Raw genomic sequence first — 25,144 nt, 5'->3', positions numbered from 1 at the left:
ATAGATGGGGAGTAAGTAGCCAGGGAGAAACAGGGACAAAGTTTGGACCTCTGATTCCCAAAGCTCCTCCTGGGAGTTGCCTCTGTCTGTTTGGCTCTGTTGTCAATTCAATGATATCTACTGATCACCGTGATTAGTTAATAACTCCACATGACTCCCAGAGTCAACTATGGGATCTTTTACTACCTAGCAATTCCCATTTTCCCTCTTGAATCTATCGTTAGTCACTTCTGGATTAACTCCAAACTCTCATTTTCTCTGACCTTTAAAAGAGATGTTGACAGTACAGTTATCTTCTTTAACCACACTCATTAGTACCACAGAAAGCAGGTTCAAAACCAGATCTTAATGACTGCAAAATCCACAATTTTATTTTGAAGCTAACACATTTAATGTATGCATATTTATAACCAATGAATTAATAATTGAAATTATTGCTGGTGTTTTCTGTTCACAAAATCAATCTCTGACTGTCCTTCAATAGAGTTTAACAATGATTGACAGTGGCATCCTATTAAGGACATAGAACACTGCAGCACAATCCTGGCACTTCAGTCCACGATGTTGTGCCAACCTTTTAAGCTACTCCGAGATCAATCTAACACCTCCCTCCCACACAGCCCTCCAATTTTCTTTCATCCAAGTGCCTATCTAAGAGCGTCTATAACGTCCCTAATATATGTATCCCTGGTAAGATTTTTAGAGTGGTGGGTGCATGGAATAACCTGCCAGGTGGTAGAGGCACATACATCAGGGACATTTAAGAAACATTTAGATAGGCACATGGATGTTAGAAAAATGGAGGGCCATGTAGTATCAGATTGACCTCTGTTCACCCAATAAAATGGGATTCACATTCCCAACATAGTGGACCGAAGGGCCTGTATTATGCTGTACTGTTCTGTGTTCCAGTCCTGTGGCCAAGTACCATTTTCATGCAATGTTTTGCATAGATTGAGTAAATGCACTGTACCCCCAAGGACTGGGAACCAAAGCCCAGAGAATAAACATAGAATAGTACAGGCACTTTGGCTCAAGATGTTGTGCTGACATTTTAACATACTCCAAGATCAATCTAACGTTTCCCTCCTGCAGAGCCCACCATTTTTTTCTTTATTCAGATAGCATAGTCTCAGCAGGTATGGGTTCACAAGGACAAACACTCGTTTGCACAAACCTTGAAGGGATAATAACTGTGACAGGAATTCGGAACAAAGGGCCAGCACCAGGAGCTGTTGTGTCATAAGCAATGACCTGAAGGAGAGAAAAGATAAGAACATTAGAAAAAGGAGCACGATATTGTCTGTTTCCCCATTTACTAACTCTACAGATGCTTTGATCTTGGCCTCAGTTTTGCTTTTCTGTCTATTCCCTTTAATCCTTAATATTTGGAGTAGGGAATCCAAAGATCCATTACATTCAGTAAGGACTACTTACTCAACACAGTTTTACTTGGGGAACTCCTTTTCTAAAACTCAGATTTCTGAATGGACAAGCCCCTCCAGAATCCTATACACTTCATAAGGTTATGTCTCAATATTCTTAACTAATGAAGAGACACAACCTTCTCACAGTTTACTTATAACTGAAATAAGGCACATTTTCAATCCAGGAGGTAAGTTCTTGTATCGTCCCTTAACTACATTAGATTCTCGTTAATTGAACCATTGGTTAATCGGAGCAGCCACTTGTTTGGGACAACTCTTAAAGAACAAAAACAAATGAAAAAAATAGCCAGGATTCCTGGCTTAGTAAATTTACTGATGACGTAAAGATTAGGGGTGTTGTGGATAATGTGGAGGGTTGTCAGAGGTTACAGCGGGACATCGATAGGAAGCAAAACTAGGCTAAGAAGTGGCAGATGGAGTTCAACGCAGATAAGTGTGAAGCGGTTCATTTTGGTAGGTCAAATATGATGGCAGAATATGGTATTAATGGTAAGACTCCTGTCAGTGTGGAGGATCAGAGTGATCTTGGGGTCCGAGTCCATAGGACACTCAAAGCTGCTGCGCAGGTTGATTCTGTTGTTAAGAAGGCATACAGTGTATTGGCCTTCATCAACCATGGGACTAAGTTCAAGAGCTAAGAGGTAATGTTACAGCTACATAGAATCCTGGTCAGACCCCACTTGGAGCACTGTGCTCAGTTCTGGTCACCTCACTACAGGAAGGATGTGGGAACTATAGAGAGGGTTCAGAGGAGATTTAGAAGTATGTTGCCTGGTTTGGGGAGCATGCCTTATGAGAATAGGTTGAGTGAACTTGGTCTTTCTTCCTTGGAGCCTCAGAGGATGGGAGGTGACCTGATAGAAATGTGTAGGATAATGAGAGGGATTGATGATGTGGATAGTCAGAGGCTTTTTCCCAGGGCTGAAATGGTTAACATGAGAGGGTACAGTTTTAAGGTGCTTGGAAGCAGGTACAGAGGAGATATCAGAGATAAGCTTTTACGCAGAGAGCGGTGAGTGCGTGGAATGGGCTGCTTGTGACAGTGGTGGAGGTGGATACAATAGGGTCATTTAAGAGACCCTTGGATAGGTACATGGAGCTTAGAAAAATAGAGGGCTATGGGTAACCCTGGGTAATTTCTAAAGTAAATATATGTTCGGCACAGCATTGTGGGCCGAAGGATCTGTAATGTGCTATTCCTAATCATATTATGCTTCTCCAAATGGTCATAAATCCTGCCACTCAGGATCTTCTCCATCATCTTATCAACCACTGAAGTAAGACTCACTGGTCTATAATTTCCTGGGATATCTCTACTCCCTTTCTTGACTAAGGGAACAACATCTGCAACCCTCCAATCCTCCAGAACTTCTCTCATCTCCATTGATGATGCAAAGATAATTGCCAGAGGCTCAGCAATTTCCTCCCTCACCTCCCACAGTAGCCTGGGGTATATCCTGCCCGGTCCCAGTGACTTATCCAACTTGATGCTTTCCAAAACCTCCAGCACATCCTCTTTCTTAATGTTTATAATGTTAATGTTTTCAGTCTGCTGTAAGTCATCTCTACAATCGCCAAGGTCCTTTTCTGTAGTGAATACTGAAGCAAAGTATTCATTAAGTACTCCCCGCCACCTCCTCCAGTTCCATACACACTTCTCCACTGTCACATTTAATTGATCCTATTCTCTCATGTCTTATCCTCTTGCTCTTCACATACTTGGAGAATGCCCTGGGGTTTTCCTTAATCCTGCTCACCAAGGCCCTCTCATGGCCTCTTCGGGCTCTCCTAATTTCATTCTCAAACTCCCTCCTGCTAGCCTTGTAATTCTCTGGATTTAAGGGGGACTAAAATTTCATGTGGATACTACCCACAAACAATATAATTGTAGAACACTCCCCTATTTTTATACACTAGCCATTTCACAAGCAAAAGAACATTATGCTCCATTTAGCTGAAATATAAACAGAAGATGTTAAAAACACTCAGCAGGTCAGGCAGCTTTTGTGGAGAGAAACAGATTTAACATTTCAGGGTGATTATCTATCTTCTTGGGGCTGCCCTTGGCCTCTACTTGCTCTTGAAGGTTGTGATTGGGGTTAGATTAACCAAGGCATCATTTGAAAAGGGAGCAACACCCATAAAAAACTGGAGGAACTCAGCAGGTCTGTCAGCATCTATGAAGAAGAATAAACCCTCAACCTACAACTTTCAGGCCAAGATGCTTCATTAGCACTGAGGGTCTTTGCCCAAATTATTATTCATTTATTCCCCTCCATAAATAGATGCTGAATGACCAGCTGATTGCCTCCAGAATTTTGTGTGCACGCGGTAGATTTCCAGCATCTGCAGAATCTCGTGTTTATGATTTGAAAGGGGACATATTCACTTTCTGTCAGCCAAGACTCTTTCTACAAACAAAGGGAGATGACTGTACCCTGACGCACCAAAACTAGCTCTGAAATGATAAAATAGTGGACAGAGCACAGGACTAACCTCGGTGTAGTGTGACCCTTCCTTGAGACCGCGTGCATCCACCCGGATTGTCACCCGCCGTGACTGGTTCATCAGCTCCAGGTGGGAAGGGATCTGCACCCAGGATGCATTGCACGTCAAAGCCAGGTGTATCTGCAGACCAATCTTCTCACTGTTATCTACCGATTTAAATTAAAACAGCACTTCAGGTGTCTACATGACCAGTCACTTGGCCTCACTAACCTTAGGGTGGCAATGTAGCATCTTGGTTAGTGTAACATTCCAAGAAAAAAGGTGTACAGTTTATGGTTAGTATGGTGGATATGCTATGATGATGCCGGAAGCACAGTGACACCTCCAGGCCACCCAGAAGACATCCACCTCTGACTGTGTTGGTTAATAACACAAATAACACATTTCACAGTATTTACAGAAGTCCAAATCATAGCCCAAAGATTGATCGGAAGTCCAGAAGTCAAGGCCTGATGGTCAGAGCCCTGAGTCTGTGAGTCTCTGCAATTCCACCGGGAAAGTCAAAGCCCAAGGTCTATGAATCCACCAGTCCACTGGAGATTGGAGACCAAAGATGGCCAGAGGTATGAGTTTGTGAATCTCCGAATCCACTGGGGAAGTCAGTGCACAATGTCTGCAAATCTCTACAAGCCCACTGGGGAAGTTGAAGGCAAAATGTCTGCGAATCCAACAGTCAACTAGAAACTGGAGGCCAAAGGCAGTCTTTCTTGGTGCAAGAGGACTGTGTATGTATGTGGGTGGGAGGGAGAGAGAAATGGGGCTTGTTTTGTTGTTGTTGTTTTGTCGTTTGGTTTGATCTGTTATTGTTTGTGTTGCTCTGCTGAACCTAGTGGGCATTCTAAGCTGGCACCAGAACGTGCAGTGACACTTGTGGTGACTGCTATACGGTAACAGGCCCTTCTAGCCAAATGAGCCCGTGCTGTGCAATTACACCCAGGGGCCCAATTAACCCACTGACCCGTACATCTTTGGAATGCGGGAGGAAGCTGGAGTACCTAGGGGGGGCGGGGACCCATGCAGTTCATGGGGAGAACATACAAACTGCTTACAGACAGTGGTGACAACTGAGCCCGGGTGATTGGCGGTGTAAAGTACCATACTGCTAACTGCTACAGCAACATCCATTCCACTATAGTTACAAAGAAGTTTGCTTTCTCCTTACCTGTGTCTTCAGGAAAGACTGGCTCCACGGAAACAGAGAAGTCAATTGGCACAGACAGATATGCTGGCTCCCTGAGGTAGATTCCACGCCAGTGGTATATCTTGACATTGAAGCCCAAATGGCTGCTTTTTACTGAGACATTTTGGCAGAGGTAGTCATAGGCTTTATCAATCTGACAGGAAGAAATTAAAGGCTATGTCATAATAAGGAACTGGGCTAAGGTGAGAGTGTGGCTCACTTTAATTGCATTATCAGAACTCACCAACAATAGCTGCCTGCATCCACCCAATTATCTTTGTGAAACTGCACATCACTCCATCTGCTCATGTTTAATGTCATTCAACCATTCACATATAACAGCTAAATGAAACAGCGTTCATCCAGGGCCAAGATGCAAAACACAGCACCGACTGTCACACAAAACACATACAGTCGCAAAGAAAAAATAATAATTATCTTGTTAGCACAAATCCATGAGTGCATGGCCTGATAACTGATGGTGCATAAGAAGTGGTCCTGGAGCTACGTTTCATCACGTGCGAGTGTAGCTACAAAAGATGCAATCCATCTTGTTTTCCACTGAACGAACACTGGAGAGCAGCGCCAACCAGAGGAGCCAACCCCCAATCCAGCACAGACTCACCATCATGCCTCTACCCAATGAAGAGGAATGCATTTTTGAAATACTGAAACATGGATGAATGAATGAAGACATCAACAACTGAGGCAAAGTATCTTCAGAAAGATGGGTAACATGTCTAGTTTACCTGAATGATTCCATGGCCTTGTGCAAACACTTCAACGTTGTCCACCTTCATTGCTGTGTTCTCCAAAGCACGGCGCACTGAATGCACAGTATAACCAATGCCATTTCCTTTCAAACCTAATGTGAAAACAATAGTGAGGTTGGCACTGAAAAGGTTTCACAGTGAAATAAAAGCAGGGTGAACAGAAAGCAACACAACCATAAACTTTGTACACCAAGTGGAAAGAAAAGAAAGTGCCCAATAAATTCACAGTGACCCCAGCAAGGAAGATTAAATTGCAAGCAAAAACAGTTAATTGGTGGAACAGAACCATAAAATTTTGTATCAGGAGTTTTATTTGATTTTCAGAAAATGTTTCTCTTTTTACAGATGCTGCCTTAAGTTTTTAAGTTTCCAGAGTGATTAAATTACTAAACAAGTATCTGCAGTCCAGACTGCAGTGAATCTACCCAAAGGGTAGTGAATCTGAAGAATTCAGTGCCACACATGACTGGTAGACGGCAAGCTATTGGGTATACAGTGGCATGCAAAGGTTTGGGCACCGCTGGTCAAAATTTCTGTTACTGTGAATAGTTAAGTGAGTAGAAGATGAACTGATCTCCAAAAGAAACATAGAAAATAGGTGCAGGAGTAGGCCCTTCGGCCCTTCGAGCCTGCACCGCCATTCAGTATGATCATGGCTGATCATCCAACTCAGAAGCCTGTACCTGCTTTCTCTCCATACACCCGATCCCTTTAGCCACAAGGGCCATATCTAACTTCCTCTTAAATATAGCCAATGAACAGGCCTCAACTGTTTCCTGTGGCAGAGAATTCCACAGATTCACCACTCTCTGTGTGAAGAAGTTTTTCCTCATCTCAGACCTAAATTGCTTCCCCTTTATCCTTAAACTGTGACCTCTCATTCTGGACTTCCCCAACATCGGAAACAATCTTCCTGCATCCAGCCTGTCCAATCCCTTTAGAATTTTATACGTTTCAATAAGATCCCCCCTCAATCTTCTAAATTCTAGTAAGTATAAGCCTAGTCGATCCAGTCTTTCTTCATATGAAAGTCCTGCCATCCCAGGAATCAATCTGGTGAACCTTCTCTGTATTCCCTCTATGGCAAGAATGTCTTTCCTCAGATTAGGAAACCAAAACTGCACAAAATATTCTAGGTGTGGTCTCACCAAGGCCTTGTACAACTGCAGTAGAACCTCTCTGCTCCTGTACTCAAATCCTTTTGCTATGAATGCCAACATACCATTTGCCTTTTTCACCGCCTGCTGTACCTGCATGCCCACCTTCAATGACTGCTGTACAATGACATCCAGGTCTTGTTGCATCTCCCCTTTTCCTAATCGGCCACCATTCAGATAATAATCTGTTTTCCTGTTCTTGCAACCAAAGTGGATAACCTCACATTTATCCACATTAAATTGCATCTGCCATGAATTTGCCCACTCACCTAACCTATCCAAGTCACCCTGCGCCCTCCTCACAGCTAACACCACCGCCCAGCTTCGTGTCATCCGCAAACTTGGAGATGCTGCATTTAATTCCCTCGTCTAAATCATTAATATATATTGTAAACAACTGGGGTCCCAGCACTGAGCCTTGCGGTACCCCACTAGTCACTGCCTGCCATTCTGAAAAAGTCCCGTTTACTCCCACTCTTTGCTTCCTGTCTGCCAACCAATTCTCTATCAACATCAATACCATACCCCCAATACCGTGTGCTTTAAGTTTGCACACTAATCTCCTGTGTGGGACCTTGTCAAAAGCCTTTTGAAAATCTAAATATACCACATCCACTGGCTCTCCCCTATCCATTCTACTAGTTACATCCTCAAAAAATTCTATAAGATTTGTCAGACATGATTTTTCTTTCACAAATCCATGCTGACTTTGTCCGATGATTTCACCTCTTTCCAAATGTGCTATTATCACATCTTTGATAACTGACTCTAGCATTTTCCCCACCACCGATGTCAGACTAACTGGTCTATAATTCCCTGATTTCTCTCTCCCTCCTTTTTTAAAAAGTGGGGTTACATTAACCACCCTCCAATCCTCAGGAACTAATCCTGAATCTAAGGAGTTTTGAAAAATTATCACTAATGCATCTACTATTTCTTGGGCTACTTCCTTAAGCACTCTGGGATGCAGACCATCTGGCCCTGGGGATTTATCTGCCTTTAATTCCTTCAATTTACCTAACACCACTTTCCTACTAACATGTATTTCCCTCAGTTTCTCCATCTCACTAGACCCTCGATCCCTTACTATTTTCGGAAGATTATTTATGTCCTCCTTAGTGAAGACAGAACCAAAGTAGTCATTCAATTGGTCTGCCATGTCTTTGTTCCCTATGATCAATTCACCTGTTTCTGACTGTAAAGGTCCTACATTTGTCTTGACCAATCTTTTTCTTTTCACGTATCTATAAAAGCTTTTACAGTCAGTTTTTATGTTCCCTTCCAGCTTTTTCTCATAATCTTTTTTTCCTTTCCTAATTTAGCCCTTTGTCCTCCTCTGCTGGTCTCTGAATTTCTCCCAGTCCTCAGGTGTGACACTTTTTTTTGCTAATTTATATGTTTCTTCTTTGGACTTGATACTATCCCTAATTTCCCTTGTCAGCCACGGGTGCACTACCTTCCCTGGTTTATTCTTTTGCCAAACTGGGACGAACAATTGTTGTAGTTCATCCATGCGATCTTGAAATGCTTGCCATTGCATATCCACCGTCAACTCTTTAAGTATCATTTGCCAGTCTATCTTAGCTAATTCACGTCTCATACCTTCAAAGTTACCCTTCTTTAAGTTCAGAACCTTTGTTTCTGAATTAACTATGTCACTCTCCATCTTAATGAAGAATTCCACCATATTATGGTCACTCTTACCCAAGGGGCCTCGCACGACAAGATTACTAACTAACCCTTCCTCATTGCTCAATACCCAATCTAGAATGGCCTGCTCTCTAGTTGGTTCCTCGACATGTCGGTTCAGAAAACCATCCCGCATACAAAAGTCATAAAGTTAAAGATAGAACATTCTTTTCAACATTTTAAGCAAGATTAGTGTATTTTTTTGCTTTGCACAATTTTAGAGTGAAAAAAAGGAAAGGAGCACCATGCAAAAGTTTGGGCACACCAAGAGGTTTGAGCTCTCAGTTAACTTTCACCAAGGGCCTCAGACTTAATTAATCCATGTTCCAAGTCTATACGGGTATCCGTCCCCCTCTCTTCTGTCGCTACATTGACGACTGCATTGGCGCTGCCTCCTGCACGCATGCTGAGCTCGTTGACTTCATTAACTTTGCCTCCAACTTTCACCCTGCCCTCAAATTTACCAGGTCCATTTCCGATACCTCCCTCCCCTTTCTTGATCTTTCTGTATCCATCTCTGGAGGCGGCTTATCTACTGTTATCTACTATAAGCCTACTGGCTCTCACAGCTACCTGGACTATTCCTCTTCCAACACTATCTCTTGCAAAAATGCTATCCCCTTCTCACAATTCCTCTGTCTCCACCGCATCTGCTCTCAGGATGAGGCTTTTCACTCCAGGACGAAGGAGATGTCTTCCTTTTTTAAACAAAGGAGCTTCCCTTCTTCCACCATCAACTCTGCTCTCAAACGTATCTCTCTCACTTCCCGCACATCTGCCCTCACCCCATCTGCCCGCCACCCCACTCAGGATAGGGTTCCCCTTGTCCTCACCTACCACCCCACCAGCCTCCAGGTCCAACGTATAATTCTCTGTAAATTCTGCCACCTCCAACGGGATCCCACTACCAAGCACATCTTTCCCTCCCCCCCCCTTTCTGCTTTCCGCAGTGATCACTCCCTACGCGACTCCCTTATCCACTCGTTCCCCCCATCCCTTCCCACCGATCTCCCTCCTGGCACTTATCCTTGTAAATGGAACAAGTGCTACACCTGCCCTTACACTTCCTCCCTCACCACCATTCAGGGCCCCAGACAGTCCTTCCAGGTGAGGCAACACTTCACCTGTGAGTCGGCTCGTGTGGTATACTGCGTCCGGTGCTCCCTGTGTGGTCTTTTATATATTGATGAGACCCGACGCAATCTGGGAGACCGTTTCGCTGAACACCTATGCTTGGTCCACCAGAGAAAGCAGGATCTCCCAATGGCCACACATTTAATTCCACGTCCCATTCCCATTCTGATATGTCTATCCATGGCCTCCTGTACTATCAAGATGAAGCCATACTCAGGTTGGAGGAACAACATCTTATATACCGGCTGGGTAGCCTCCAACCTGATGGCATGAACATTGACTTCTTTAACTTCCGTTAATGCCCTTCCTCCCCTTCTTATCCCACCCCTGACATATTTAGTTGTTTGTTTTTTTCTTCCTCTCTGCCCATCACTCTGCCTGTTCTCCATCTCCCTCTGGTGCTGAGGCTTATAGCATTAAAGAAAATACCTTGTCAGGACTGGGTAGATAATACAAAGTCCTGTGCACAGTTCGGTCACCAATACAGATACAAAGAAGATATTTTGAGAAAATTACTAGGACTAATAAACAGAACCTCGGAGCAGTGGTTAATTCCTTTGGAACAGGGAATGTGGATGAATAATTTAACCAAGGTGTCTAGTAATGAGGGACCTGATGGATTAAATATAAACTGTCCTTTCCAATCAAAACTTGGAGGACATAGTTTTATAAAACGGCTAAAGATTGAATAGGTTAGAACTCTACTCTCTAGAACATAGAAGATTGAGGGGAGATTTCATAAAGGTACAATTGAAAGAAAAAGTTTGTAAATCCTTTGCAATTACCTGGTTTTCTGCATTAATTACTCATAAAATGTGGTCTGATCTTCATCTAAGTCGCAATAATAGACAAACACAATCTACCTAAACTAATAACACACAAACAAATGTACCCTTCATGTGTTTATTATTTAATCATTCACAGTACAGACTGGAAGAAGTATGTGAACCTTTGTATTTAATAACTGGTAGAACCTCCTTTTGCAGCAATAACCTCTACCAAAAATTGCCTGTAGCTGCTGATCAAACTTGCCCAAAGGCAAGGAGAAATTTTAAACCGATCCTTCAGACAAAACTGTTTCCATTTATCAATATTTCTGGGATACCTTGCATGAACAGCCTTCTTCAGGCCACGTCACAGCATCTCAATTGGGTTAAGGTCAGGACTCTGACTTGGCCATTCCAAAACATGAATTTTCTTCTTTTTAAATCATTTTGTTGTTGATTTACACTTGAGTTTCAGATCATTGTCTTGTTGTATCATCCAGCTTATATTAGCTTCAGGTGATGAACTGCCTCCCTGACATTCTTTGTACAATTTTGAGTTCATTGTTCCCTCAATGCTTCATGGTTGGGACGACGGTTTGGTATTGGTGTGCAGTGCCCTTTTTCCTCCAAAGATAGCAATGTGCACTTCTGGAAAGAATTCAACTTTTGTCTCATCTGTCCACAGAACATTATCCCAGAAGCGCTGTGGAACATCCAGGAGTTCTGCAAACTTGAGATGTGCAGTAATGTTAGTTTTGTTAGTAATGTTAGTTTCCTCCATGGAGTCCTACCATGAATACCATTCTTGTTCAGTGGTTTTCTGATAATTGGCACATGAACAGGGACTTTTGCAATTTCTAGAGATCTTGCAAATCTTTTGCTGATACTCTCAGATTCTTTTTCACCTCCTTCAGCACTGCACATTGTATTCTTGATGAGATCTTTGCTGGTACTGTAAAGTGATGTGCTCACTACTACACAACTGCAATGTCCTTCTTTTGCCAGAAAGGTGTTAGACATAGAAACTCATGTCATGTTTAAATCTCGTATGATTATATATATTAAAAGCCATTACCTGCTGGGCTGTGGATTAAACTCTAGAAGGTGGAGTTAGATTAGATTATTCCTTTTTATGATGGCACAGAATTAATGGAGCAAAAAGACTCCCTGTGTAATACATTGTCTATTTCTGCAGGGGAAATGGGAAGCAATAACTCTACAAACTACCTTAGTGTACCTGAGATTAAGAGAGCAATGCCTCCACAAGCATTTGGAGAAGACATAGAGGTCCCATTCATCAGCTCCATGCCACACAGTGTCCAGTTGGGGACAGATGCCACGGCTCCTCCCGGGGCAGTGATGCACACTCCCAGTGCTCCATCAACACTAAAGCCAAACAAAATATGTTAATTCAACCTCATCCCAAAAGAACATGCAGCATGCAATCAGACAGATGATACCAAAATTGTAGAATTTCGGAACTCCATGACAAGCATGCTGTTTAAAACAAAAATATTAGGAGCTATTAAAACAAAAACTTTAGCATTGCTATTAAAACTCTCCTCTATTAGATTTATTCTTCTCCAACCTCTACCTCTTCTATCTATCACTTACTTCATCCCCCCTCCCACACCCACTTGGTTTCACCTATTGTCTCTCTTCTCCTCCCCCCTTCTTATTCTGGCACTTTCCCCCTTCCTTTCCGGTCTTGTTGAATGTTATTGCTTTTTGGTGCATGTTGTGCCCTGACCAACACACCACAGCAAATTACTAATACATGTGCAAATGTATATAGTGAATAAAGTTGACCCTTGATAAAGTTAATTTACACCACTTGAATCAATGAAGAATGCTCAACATAGCAATGTTATCACCTTTTATAAAGTAGAATTAAGCAACACAGGCGACAACAGGCCTTTGCTTCCAGATGACATCTTTGCCTTCTAAGCTCGCTTTGACCATCAAAACATGTTGGAACCATCATGAACTCCCACTGCACCCAATGACCCTGTGATTTCAGTCTCTGAAGCCAACATGCGAGTAGCCTTCAGGAGGGTGAACCCACAGAAAACATCTAGCCCAGCCAGTGTACCTGTCTCAGTACTAAAGACTACTTCCGCTGATCAACTGGTGAGAGTGCTCACTAAGATTTTTAACCTTGTGCTTCAGTAGGCTGAGCTACTCACCCGCTTGAAGCAGACAACGTAGTAACCTGCCTCAAAGACTATCATCCAGTAGCATTTACTTCCACAGCAATGAAGTGTTTGAGAGTCTGGTGATGAAATATATCAGCCAGGCAGGTCATGCTCTCTTCTCAAAAAGAGAGCTGAACCTTGGTGAAATGCTACCATTAGGTAGAAAGTACAGAAGTCTCAGGACTCACACCACTAGGCTCAAGAACAATTACTATCCCCTCAACAATCAGGCTCTTGAACCAAAAGGGATAACTTCAGCCACCCCATCATTGAAATCTTCCCACAACCCATGGACTCACTTTCAAGGACTCATCACTCATTCTCAATATTTGTTTATTTATAGAAACATAGAAAAACTAAAGCACAATACAGGCCCTTCAGCCCACAATGCTCTGCCGAAAATGAACTTACTTCAGAAATTACCTAGGGTTACCCACAGCCCTATCCAAGAGTCTCTTAAAAGACCCTATTGTATCTGCCTCCATCACCATTACCCCATTCCACGTACTCACCTCGCTGTGTAAAAAACTTAGCCCTGACATTTCCTCTGTACCTACTCCAAGCACCTTAAAACAGTGCCCTCTTACATTAGCCATTCCAGCCCTGGGACAAATCCTCTGACTATCCACACAATCAATGCCTCTCATCATCTTATACACCTTTATCACGTCACCTCTCCTCCGTCACTCCAAGGAGAAAAGGCCAAGTTCACTCAACCTATTCCCATAAGACATGCTCCCTAATCCAGGCAACATCCTTGTAAATCTCCTCTGCACCATTCTATAGTTTCAACACCCTTCCTGTAGTGAGATGACCAGAACCGAGCACATTACTACAAGTGGGGTCTGACTAGGGTCCTATATAGCTGTAATATTACTTCTCAGCCCTTGAACTCATTCCCACAGTTGATGAAAGCCAATGCACCACATGTCTATTTAACCACAGAGTCAACCTGTACAGCAGCTTAGAGTGTCCTATGGACTCGGACCCTAAGATCCCTCGGGGATCACCTTAGGGTCAGACCTTAGTCAGACCCCACTTGGAGTACTGTGCTCAGTTCTGGTCATCTCACTACAGGAAGGGTGTGGAAACTACAGAATAGTGCAGAGCAGATTTACAAGGGTGACTCTATCAGGTCACCTCCATGCTGCTAAGAGTCTTACGATTAATATTATATTCTGCCATTATATTTGACCTACCAAAATGAACCTTTTCTGGGTTGAACTGGGTTGAACTCCATCTGCCACTTCTCAGCCCAGTTTTGCATCCTTTCAACATCCTGCTATAACCTCTGACAGCCCTCCATATTATCCACAACACCCCCAACCTTTGCGTCATCAGCAAATTTACTAACCCATCCCTCCACTTCCTCATCCAGGTCATTTATAAAAATCATGGAGTAAGGGTCCCAGAACAGATCCCTGAGGCACTCCACTGGTCACTGACCTCCATGCAGAATATGACCCTTCTACAACTACTCTTTGCCTTCAGTGTGCAAGCCAGTTCTGGATCCACAAAGCAATGTCCCCTTGGATCCCATGCCTCTTTATTTTCTCAATATGCCTTGCATGGGGTACCTTATCAAATGCCTTGCTGAAATCCATATACACTGCATCTACTGCTCTACCTTCATCAATGTGTTTTGTCACATCTTCAAAAAATTCAATCAGGCTTGTGAGGCACGATCTGCCCTTGACAAAGCCATGCTGACTATTCCTAATCATATTATGCCCCTCCAAATGTTTAGAAATCCGGCCTCTCAGGGTCTGTTCCATCAATTTACCAACCACTGAAGTAAGACTCTATAATTTCCTGGGCTATCTCTACTCCCTTTCTTGAATAAGGGAACAACATCTGCAACCCTCCAATCCTCTGGAACCTCTCCCATCCCCTTTGATGATACAAAGATCATTGCCAGGGGTTCAGCAATCTCCTCCCTCGCCTCCCACAGTAGCCTGGGGTACATCTCGTCCTGTTCCAGTGACTTATCCAACTTAATGCTTTTCAAAAGCTCCAGCATATCCTCTTTCTTAATGTCTATATGCTCAAGCTTTGCAGTCCGCTGTAAGTCATGCCTACAAATGCCAAGATCCTTTTCCTTAGTGAATACTGAAGCAAAGTATTCATTAAGTACCTCTGCTATCTCCTCTGTTTCCATACACACTATTCCACTGTCACACTTGATTGGTCCCATTCTCTCATGTCTTATCCTCTTGCTCTTCACATACTTGTAGAATACCTTGTGGTTCTCCTTAATCCTGTTCGCCAAGGCCTTCTCATGGCCCCTTCTGGCTCTCTGAATTCCATTCTTAAGCTCTTTCCTACCAGCCTTATAGTCTTCTGGATCTCTATTATTACCTAATTTTTTGCACCTTTCATAAGCTTTTCTTCTTGACTAGATTTTCAACAGCCTTTATGCACCATGGTTCCTGAACCCTACCATCTTTTCCCTGTTTCACTGGAATGTATCTACGAAGAACGCCACATTAATATCTCTTGAACATTTGCCACATTTCTTACATACTCCTTGAGAACATCTGTTCCCAATTTATGCTTCCAAGTTCCTGCCTGATAGCCTCATATTTCCCCTTATTCCAATTAAACGCTTTCCTAACTTGTCTGTTCCTATCTCTTTCCAATGCTGTGGTAAAGAAGATGGAATTGTGATCACTATCTCCAAAACACTCTCCCACTGAGAGATCTGACACCCGACCAATTTCATTTCCCAATACCAAATCATGTACAGCCTTTCTTCTTATAGGCTTATCTACATAGAAAACCTACAGCACAATATAGGCCCTTTGACCCACAAAGCCTACCTTAGAAATTACTAGGCTTACCTATAGCCCTCTATTTTACTAAGCTCTATGTACCTATCTAAAAGCCTCTTAAAAGACCCTATCGTATCTACCTCCACCACCGTTGCCAGCAGCCCATTCCACGCACTCATCACTCTCTGAGTTAAAAAAAACTTACCCCGACATCTCCTCTGTACCTACTCCCCAACACCTTAAACCCGTGTCCTCTTTCTTGACACAAGCATATTGTGTCAAGAAACCTGCCTGAACACACCTAACAAACTCCATCCCATCTAGAGACATGCCAATTGATATTTGGGAAATTAAAATCTCCCACCATGACAACAGTGTTATTATTACAGCTTTCCAGAATCTGTCTCCCTATCTGCTCCTCGATGTCCCTGCTACTATTGGGTAGTCTCTGAAAAAACAACCAGTAGAGTTATTGACCCCTTCCTGTTCCTAACTTCCACGCACAGAGACTCCATAGGCAACCCCTCCATGTCTTCCTCCTTTACTGCAGCCTTGACACTTACTCTGATCAACAGTGGCACATCTCCACCTCTTTTGCCTCCCTTCCTGTCCTTTCTGAAACATCTAAAGTCTGGTACTCTAAGTAACCATTCCTGCCCCTGAGCAATCCAAGTCTTTGTAATGGCCACAACATCATAGCTCCAAGTACTAATCCATGCTCTAATTATTATTTCTTTCCTTTTGTATTTTTATATTTTGTTGTCTTTTGAACACTGGTTGATTGCCCAAGTTGCTGCAGTCATTCATTGATTCTACTAAGGTTATCATTCTATTGTGGATCTATTGAGTATGCTCAGGGTGATATACATGTACTTTGATAATAAATTTACTTTGAACTTTACAGAAGATGGCATTATGCTGAGCACATTTTTGCTTAATTAATAAAAGGCAATTGTCAGCCTTAGAATATTCCCTGGGTTTGTGTCTTAGACTCTACCAGTGGTCTTCAAACCATTCAATATGTAAATAACTGAGCAATTCAACTCCCAGGGATCCCTAGCAAATGTGTTAAGAATCCTTTTAAATAGCATCAATTTTGCCACAATTCTTCTAACATTCATGTCAATATTTAATTCACAGAGTTCATTGGAGAAATGTCTTTATTGGTACATATCAAAAGGAATCGTGGGCTTGTCAGCTAACCTGTTTAGGAATATACAAAGAGAAAAATTCCAAGTCCCTCATGATCTCATTAAGAATCTAACTGATACCTGAGGGTTTGGAGTATGCAATGTAAACATTAGGCAGTGCAATGAGCAAGAAACCAAAGGTACTTAGAGACCTGCACAGACAGGATTATTATTATTATGATAATGGATTGTGTATGCCTGCAATTAAATGACTCTCAGGGTTGTATATGGTGACAATTTTATCGTGAACTTTTCGAGGATGGAATCAGGCATTTCAGCCCAATAAGCTCATGCTGACCATTATTCACTCATTTTACACTAATCCAACTAATCCTTTATTCTCCCCAAAATTATGATCACCTGCCCCAGATTCTCCACTCACCTGTATGTTGCGACAATAAACCAACTGGCCTGCAGATGTTTGGGATGTGGGGGAGCACCCAGAAGAAACCCACACAGTCACAGGGAGAACATCAAACTCTTCAATTAATGATTAATTGTCTGCTACCTATATATACATCTAACTGCTTAGCATGCTTCTCAGTGGCCACAGTTCAGTTCTTCAGTACGTCCCCTACTGCTTATGTTTGTGTGAATCTGGAAAGCTCTGGAAACTTCTCTGGTGCTGCATTATTTGAATAAAGGCTGTCTGATCGGCTGACTCTTAGCTATAAATCTGAATGGAATGTTTCCTATGTGCATGAAAAGAGACAGCACCATCTTTTTCTTTTATCTCTCCCTTCTGTTACCAGTCTCTGCTCCTGTTTGTCTGTTTTAGATTTTCTTTTTTCTGTTAACACTTAATAAAATGATCATAAAGTAACAAATTTTGAGTCTCTTTCCTGAATTCTGACAGAACTTTAGATTAAAAACATCAGAATCCAACTCAAGCTTCAAGATGTTTCAGGCTTTTTATAACCATTATCTTTTCATACATCCCAGATCAACCTGGAATCTCCCCAATGTTCCAGTCTTTCAGACAATTCAGTTGGAATAATGTAACTTGTTTCTCTGCAGTAACACAAGGATGTGCTCACCTACCTGTGACCAGCAGAAACTGTTCCTAACACCAGACCTACCTGAGAAATCTGCTCTCACCATTAATAAACTAGATCAAATGCAAATGGTCAATGGAGCAGAAAGACTAGATATCGAAAACACAAAACAAGCCCGGAGGAGCAATCAGCAGGTCATGCAGAGTCGAAAGAGAGAGAAACAGAATGAATGTGTGGGCCAAGGACCATTCACTAGAAAAAGAAATGAAGAGACAAGGCTGTTCTAAGTTGTTCTAAATGAAGAGAGGGTAAGAAGTTACTGTGGATCTAGGTTTGGACAGTTTTGCAATATTTACTTCACAGAACTTGATTACTGTAAAACTGGAGCCAAATTGGTTGATAGCACAAAGACAAAGAAAGAAAAATATCAAAAAGTTTCTGAAAGAAAAACAGCACAGGCCCTTCAGTGATGGAGCAAATGAAGTTGAGTACAGTTATACCCTCGGTTCAAAAATCTGATGGTTGAAGAGTAATATCTGTTCCCAAACTGGTAATGTGAGTCATGAAGCTCCTATACCTTTTTCCTGATAGCAGCAGCAAGAAGAGAGCATCTCCTGGGTGGTGGTGGGGTTCCCTGATGATGGATGTTGCTTTCCTGCAACAACATTTCATATAGATGTGCTCAATGGTGTTGAGGGCATTACCTGTGATGGACTGGGCTCTTTCCACTTTTCATAGGCTTTTCCATTCCATTCCATACCAGGCTTGATGTAACCAAACAATATATTCTCCATCACACATCTATAGAAGTTTGTCAAAGTTTTAGGTGTCATGACGAATCTAGGCAAACTTGTAAGAAACTAGAGGTGTTACTGTGCTTTCCTTTGTAGTTGTACTTAAGTGTTGGACCAAGGCCAGCAGATCCTCTGAAAAGATAAATGTGAGGAATTTAAAGTTGCTGGCCTCTCAACTTCTGATTACCCAATGAGAACCATGGATTTCCTCCTCGTGAAGTCAATAATCAGCTCCTTGGTCTACCTGGCATTGAATGAAAGGTTGTTGTAATGGTACCACTCAGCCAGATTATCAATCTCCCTCCTATACGATTCATCACTGACTTTGATTTAGCCAATGACAGTGTTAGGTCTGCAAATGAGGAAATCAAGGATCACTTGCACAAGGATCAAGGTCTTGAAGGTTATTGGTTAATTTTGAGGAGATGGTAGTACTGAATGCCAAACTCTATTGAATGAAGAGCATCTTGATGTATGCATTTTCATTGTCCAAATGTTCCAGGGTTGAGTGAAGAGCCATTGAACTGGTATCTGCTGTTGCAAACAAGAGAAAATCTGCAGATGCTAGAAAGCTGAGCACCATACACAAAATGCTGGAGAAACTCAGCAGGCCAGGCAGTATCTAGGAAAAGAGTACAGTCAATGTTTCAGCCCAAAATGTCAACTGTACTCTTTTCTAGTATATTGTTCCATATACTAGTTTTTATTTTCAAATCAAACCAATGAAAACTTATCAACTTTTGAGTTAAACTTCAAAGTGATGCCCTGACTTAGGAAAAATGTACTGGCTCAGTTCAAAGTAAATTTATTGTCAATGTATATGTCACCACGCATAATCCTGAGATTCATTTTCTTGTAGGTATTTACAGGAAATAAAGAAATAGAATAGAAGTTATGAAAAACTATAAGTAACAAAGATTGAGAAAGAGCCAACGTGCAAACAAAGACAAATCTTGCAAATAAATGAAAAAAATAAATAAATAATACTGAGTTGTGCTGTCTTTGAAAGTGAGTCTATGTTATGGAATCAGTTTAATGTTGAGGTGAGTGCAGTTATCCACACTGGTTCAGGAGCCTGATTAAAACCTTCCAGCCATAAGTCACTGTTTGGTGTGTGAACCAGTTTCTAAGTAATAACCCTACAAACAAGAAGCAGCAGCATGGTGGCTGGATAGACTCAATCTACAAATCACCGTCTAAAAAAGGCTGACGGCAAGGAAGGGCGCTCCTTAAGATTGTCATAGCCTGGTGGGGGGAAGGGGGCTGATAATGGGGATAAAGCTCCCACTACTCATTAAACATTCCCAATGGCGTACATGTCAAGTCCCCTCTAACAGCCAAGTCCAGATAGTGATCTTCATGTGTGGCTTAGCTACTAAGCTCGGTGGAACCATTTCTACTGAGAGAGAAGGGGCAAAGGCAGGTATTGGTGCTTAAAACCAGTTGCTCCAGGCAGATGGGGCTCATCAGCCACAGTTAGCAGCTCATCTAGAATGAATACTCTGATCTGTCTTGCGGCTGTACCCACTCATGAGGAAGGTTTAGGGAGAAAACCCTGAGGAGAAATCCGGAGCTGGAGTCCCCAAGAAGTCCTCTGTTGAATGCAATGCTGACTGACAACACCTGCTAGGCTGCTGGTGCCAATCTATATCTGCCTCTGCCGTTCCTTTGGATGCAACAGTTGCATGGAGAGGGGGAGCTTGCAGAATAGGCCATACCTTGTTCTCCATATTGTATAGCCCTAGCAGCTAGGACACAATATCCATGGTAAATGTTTACCAATAGAGGGGCCACTGAAGGAAGTGGCTACACTGGAGCAACAGAACATTAAACACTCAGCAGCTTACAAACGGCTCTTTGAGTTCCATTTAATTTTAAAATAATTTTCCTGATGATTTTTTTTCCTCACTGGTAATTTGCAGTGCTGTCAGATCACCTGGGGGATCAATTAATTTTTCACTTTTGTACTTAAACAACTTTAATTGGTAACACACAGAAGATATGCCAGGAGGAACACAACAAGAAATTGGCCAGTATTTAACAAAAGTAGAGACACCAACTGCTCGACAGCCTTTGCAAATAAATCCAGGCAAGGTAGACAGCAGGGAAATGACGTTGAAATAAAAATACTCGGTGATCATGAATCAGAATCAGGTTTCATATCACTGGCATATGCCCTGAAACTTGTTGTGTTGTGACAGTGGTATAGTGCAATACATAATAAAAAAAAACTACTATAAAATAAATTATAGCATTTGTGCAGTGCTTATAAAAAGTATTTAAGCCACCTCCGGAAGTTTTTCATTGAATCACTGTGGAGTTAATTTGGCTTTTTTAAACACTGTTCAACATAAAAGTCTCTTTTATTTCAAAATGAAACAAATTTCTCCAGATTGGTCTAAATTTATTGCAATTATTAAATACAAGATAACTGATTGCATAATTACTCACTCCCTTCAAGTCAGTATTTTGTAGATGAACCTATGGCAGCAATTACAGCCTCGAGTCCATGTGGATAGGTCTCTATCAGCTTTGCACATCTGGACACTGCAATTTTTCCCCATTCTTCTTTACAAAACTGTTTAAGCTTTATCAGATTGCAAGAGGATTGTGAGTGAACAGTCCTTTTCAAGTCCAGCCACAAATTCTCAATTGGATTGAGGTCTGCATTCTCCAGGACATTAACTTTGTTGTACAGTCGGCCCTCCTTATCTGCGAGGGATTGGTTCCAGGATCCCTCGTGGATACCGAAATACATGGATGCTCAAGTCCCTCATTCAACCTGTCTCAATGCGGTGGACCTTAGGACCCAGCGGCAGAGCTCTGAATTCGCAGTGTTTCTGTTCACGAAAATAATCACTATCACGATTGAAAATAAAGTGGAAATAATAAAGCGATCAGAAAAAGGTGAAACGCCATCAGTCATTGGAAAAGCATTAGGCTAGGTCGGTCAACGATTGGAACAATTTTAAAGGATAAAGTGAAAAAGGCTCTGCCCTGATGAAAGCCATAATTATTACTAAGCAACGCAGTGGTTTAATTACTGGGTTTTGGGTTTTTGATCCTCCACATCAACCTGGCACAGTGGAGAGCGCACTTGGGAGCGGTATGTCACTGGATCGAACCAGGCATTAAAACATACGTTCTTAAGTGTTTTATATGCAATAGAAAGGTAAAATATATGCTATATACTAAGACAAACATTTGACTAACTGATGCTAAATAATATCGAATGTATCTGTTCCAACTTATTTAGTAAGAGAACTAGTGATTTTTTTCGATCCCGATCCACGATAACCCACGTCATCCTCCCTTATATTTTAAATCATCTCTAGATTACTTATAATACCTAATACAATGTAAATGCTATGTAATATAGTTGTTATACTGCATTGTTTAGGGAATAATGACAAGAAAAAATAGTCTGTACAAGCTTGAACAACAAGTGCTGGAAGAGCACATCCAGGTTTTCGCGATACGCGGTTGGTTGAATTTGTGCATGCAGAATTCACGGATAAGGAGGGCCAACTGTATTTGCAACTTTGGTTTTATGCTTGGGGTCACTGTCTTGCTGGAAAACAACAGTTCTCTTGCAGGCTGCATCAAATTTTCCTCCAGAATTTTCCTGTATTTTGCTGCATTCATTTTACCCTCTACCTTCACAAGCCTTTCTCATCTCAGCCACTGAAGCTTGTAAGTCTCCTGATGGCCTACCTTGCTAGTTCCTTTCTTGCACGGTCACTCAGTTTTTGAGGACAGCCTACCCTAGACAGATTTACAACTGTGCCATTTTTTTTTCCATTTCTTGACGACTGACTTATCTGTACACCAAGGGATATACAGTGACTTGGAAATTTTCTTGTATCCATCTCCTGACTTGTGCTTTTCAATAATCTTTTTGCAGAGTTGCTTGGAGTGTTCTTTTGTCTTCATGGTGTAGCTTTTGCCAGGAAATTGGTGTATTTTTATTACAATCAATTGAAACACCTTGACTACACACAGGTGATCTGCATTTAACTAATTATGCGACTTCTAAAACCAATTGGCTGCACCAGTAATGATTCGGTGTGTCATATTAAAGAGGGTGAATACTTATGCAATCAATTATTTTGTGTTTTATATTTGAAATTAATTTGGGTCATTTTGTAGAGATCTATTTTCACTTTGACACGAAAGAGTCTTTTTCTGTAGATCAGTGTCTAAAAAAGCCAAATTTAATCCCTTGTGATTCAAATGTTGTAAAATAATAAAACATGAAAACTTCCAGGGGGTGGGGGAGGGAGGGAAAACTTTTTATATGATTATACATACACACATATACAGTAAATAAATAAATTAAATAAGAGGCACAAGAAGAAAATAAGGAAATAATGAAGTGCACATGGGTTCATTGTCCATTCTGAAATCTGATAGTGGAGGCGAAGAAGCTGTTTCTGAAATGCTGAGTGTGTGTCTTCAGGCTCCTGTACCATCTCCTTAATGGTAGCAGCAAGAAGAGACTATGTCCTAGGTGATGGGGCCTTCAATGACAGATGCCATATTTTTGAGGCATCATCTGTTGAAGATGTCCAAGATGCTGGACTTAACCCAAGTGAGATCCACACTCAGCTGCGGGCTGTGATTAAACCCTGCATATGATTTGTAAGATCAAGCTTCCTTGACTGGTCGTCATCAGGATGTGAACTCATTTATCCTTCCTACTGGATAATCCAGTAAGAAATTCTGATAAGAAAGCGGCATGCTCAGATGCAGTGGCCTTACCAGGTCCAAGGTAAGAATTGAGTGTTGTGTAATGAACCAGATTTGATCAGGAAGCTTAAGATAAAGGAACCCTTGGGAAGCACTGATCATGATATGTGAAGTGAAAGCCTCTTTGTCAGAAGTAGGTAAGAAAGGATGCTGTTGTTAGAAATGCTGTCTGCTACATAAAACAAAGCACCTATCGTAGATCCAGTAAAGGAATACCCTCTGTTTACTCCAGAAAATCCCAGCAAGGTTACTAAACAAGAGTGGCCTGTTTTGGCTGTCATGCCCAACATAGTAGCATAGGGATCAGCATTATGCTCAACTACGACAGTTACCCTTGTTGAATTCTGCCAGTCTGCAAGGAGTTCTACATTTTCCCTGTGACCGTGTGGGTTTTCTCTGGAAGCTCCTATTTGTCCCACATCCCAAAGGTGCATGGGTTAGGGCTGGTAAGATGAGAGCATGCTATGCTGGCAACAGAACTTGGCAATGCCTGCAGGCTGCCCCTCAGCACGTCCTTGAGGTGTGGTTACTGATGCCAAGAACACATTTCACTGTATTTCACACAGAGAATGGTAAGTGCATGGAACACCCTGCCAGGGGTGGTGGTAGAGCAGGTATATTAGAGACATTCAAGAGGCTCTTAAATGGGTACATGGATGATAAAAAAAAATGGAGGGCTACATATGAGGGAAGCGTTAAATAATCTTGAAGTTGAAAGTTCAGAACACCGTGGGCCGAAGGACATACACTGTGCTGTGAAGTTTTGTGTTCTAACTCAGGTGTAACAATAATTTTTTTTAAATTCCTTTGGGATTCCTAAACTTAGTCTGAATCCACAAACAATGGATCATTGCTGTTCATGACCATTCTTATGTTTGATTTTCACTTTGTTTCTCAGCCTTATTCTTCACTATCTACTGTGGCTTTCAAAGATTTAATGGCTTAATTACTCCAGGGCACAAACTGCCATGCTGTAAGGTAACAGCATGAGATTCAGGATCAAGACTGTTTAATACCATTTCCAGTACACAAGTATAAGGAAAATGAAACAATTGTTACTCCAGATCCAATGCAGCACAAAAAAACACAAAAGATATGAACCCAATAATAATAACAATAAAATACACAATATAAATACATAAGTTAGAATCAATCTATGTATATAAGCTATGTCCAGAAAGTGACTGATGGGAAATAATGAAGTAGTGGAATTAGTGGGTGCAGCTGTTGATCAGCCTTGCTGCTTGGGTAAGGGGTGTGTGTGTGTGTGTGTGTGATAGATATTTATCTATCTATCTCTCTCTCTCTCTATAGATATATATATACACACACACACACACACACACACACACACACATCGATATATCTTTGATGGTGGGAAGGCTGGTACTGATGATGCAGTGGGCAGTTTTCACTATTCAATGTAGAGCCTTCTTGTCTTGTACCATGCAGTGATGCAGCTTCTTAAGGAATGGACCTGACAGTCAGCTTAGACTGAGTAAACAGAAGTAATCCCAACTGTACTATTTGATTGCCCGCAAATTGGAAACCGATTCAGAAGCTGATGATAAAGGAAAAACACTGTGTCTAAATATTGTACCTAAGCTCTAGCAGCAAAAGGATTCTGGTATCCAGCACAGTGCACCTGTACCCCACAGTCTGACCAAGTGAATTTTTTGAGGAGATAACAAAATGCATTGATGATGTGAGGAAGCATATGACATAAGACATAGGAGCAGGATTAGACCATTGAGCACATCAAGTCTGCTCCACCATTCAATCATAGCTGATTTA

At 41.8% G+C, this 25,144-nt stretch overlaps 1 protein-coding gene across 1 annotated transcript in view; it reads right to left on the bottom strand.

Annotated features, from left to right (window-relative positions):
- The window catches only part of LOC132397899 (tripeptidyl-peptidase 2-like), a 190,172-nt gene that overhangs the window by 81,785 nt on the left and 83,243 nt on the right, over window positions 1–25,144 (bottom strand). The window contains exons 11-15 of the mRNA XM_059976684.1: window positions 11,894–12,042; window positions 5,886–6,001; window positions 5,119–5,290; window positions 3,945–4,102; window positions 1,178–1,254 (exon numbers count right to left, since the gene is read on the bottom strand). Coding sequence (XP_059832667.1) covers window positions 1,178–1,254; window positions 3,945–4,102; window positions 5,119–5,290; window positions 5,886–6,001; window positions 11,894–12,042 — 672 coding nt within the window. The remainder of the gene's footprint in view (window positions 1–1,177; window positions 1,255–3,944; window positions 4,103–5,118; window positions 5,291–5,885; window positions 6,002–11,893; window positions 12,043–25,144) is intronic.

The sequence above is a fragment of the Hypanus sabinus genome, chromosome 8, assembly GCF_030144855.1.
Source record: "Hypanus sabinus isolate sHypSab1 chromosome 8, sHypSab1.hap1, whole genome shotgun sequence".
NCBI classification, from domain to species: Eukaryota; Metazoa; Chordata; class Chondrichthyes; order Myliobatiformes; family Dasyatidae; genus Hypanus; species Hypanus sabinus.
Note: the sequence above shows the minus strand (reverse complement) of the source record. Positions and strands in the feature narration are given on the sequence as shown.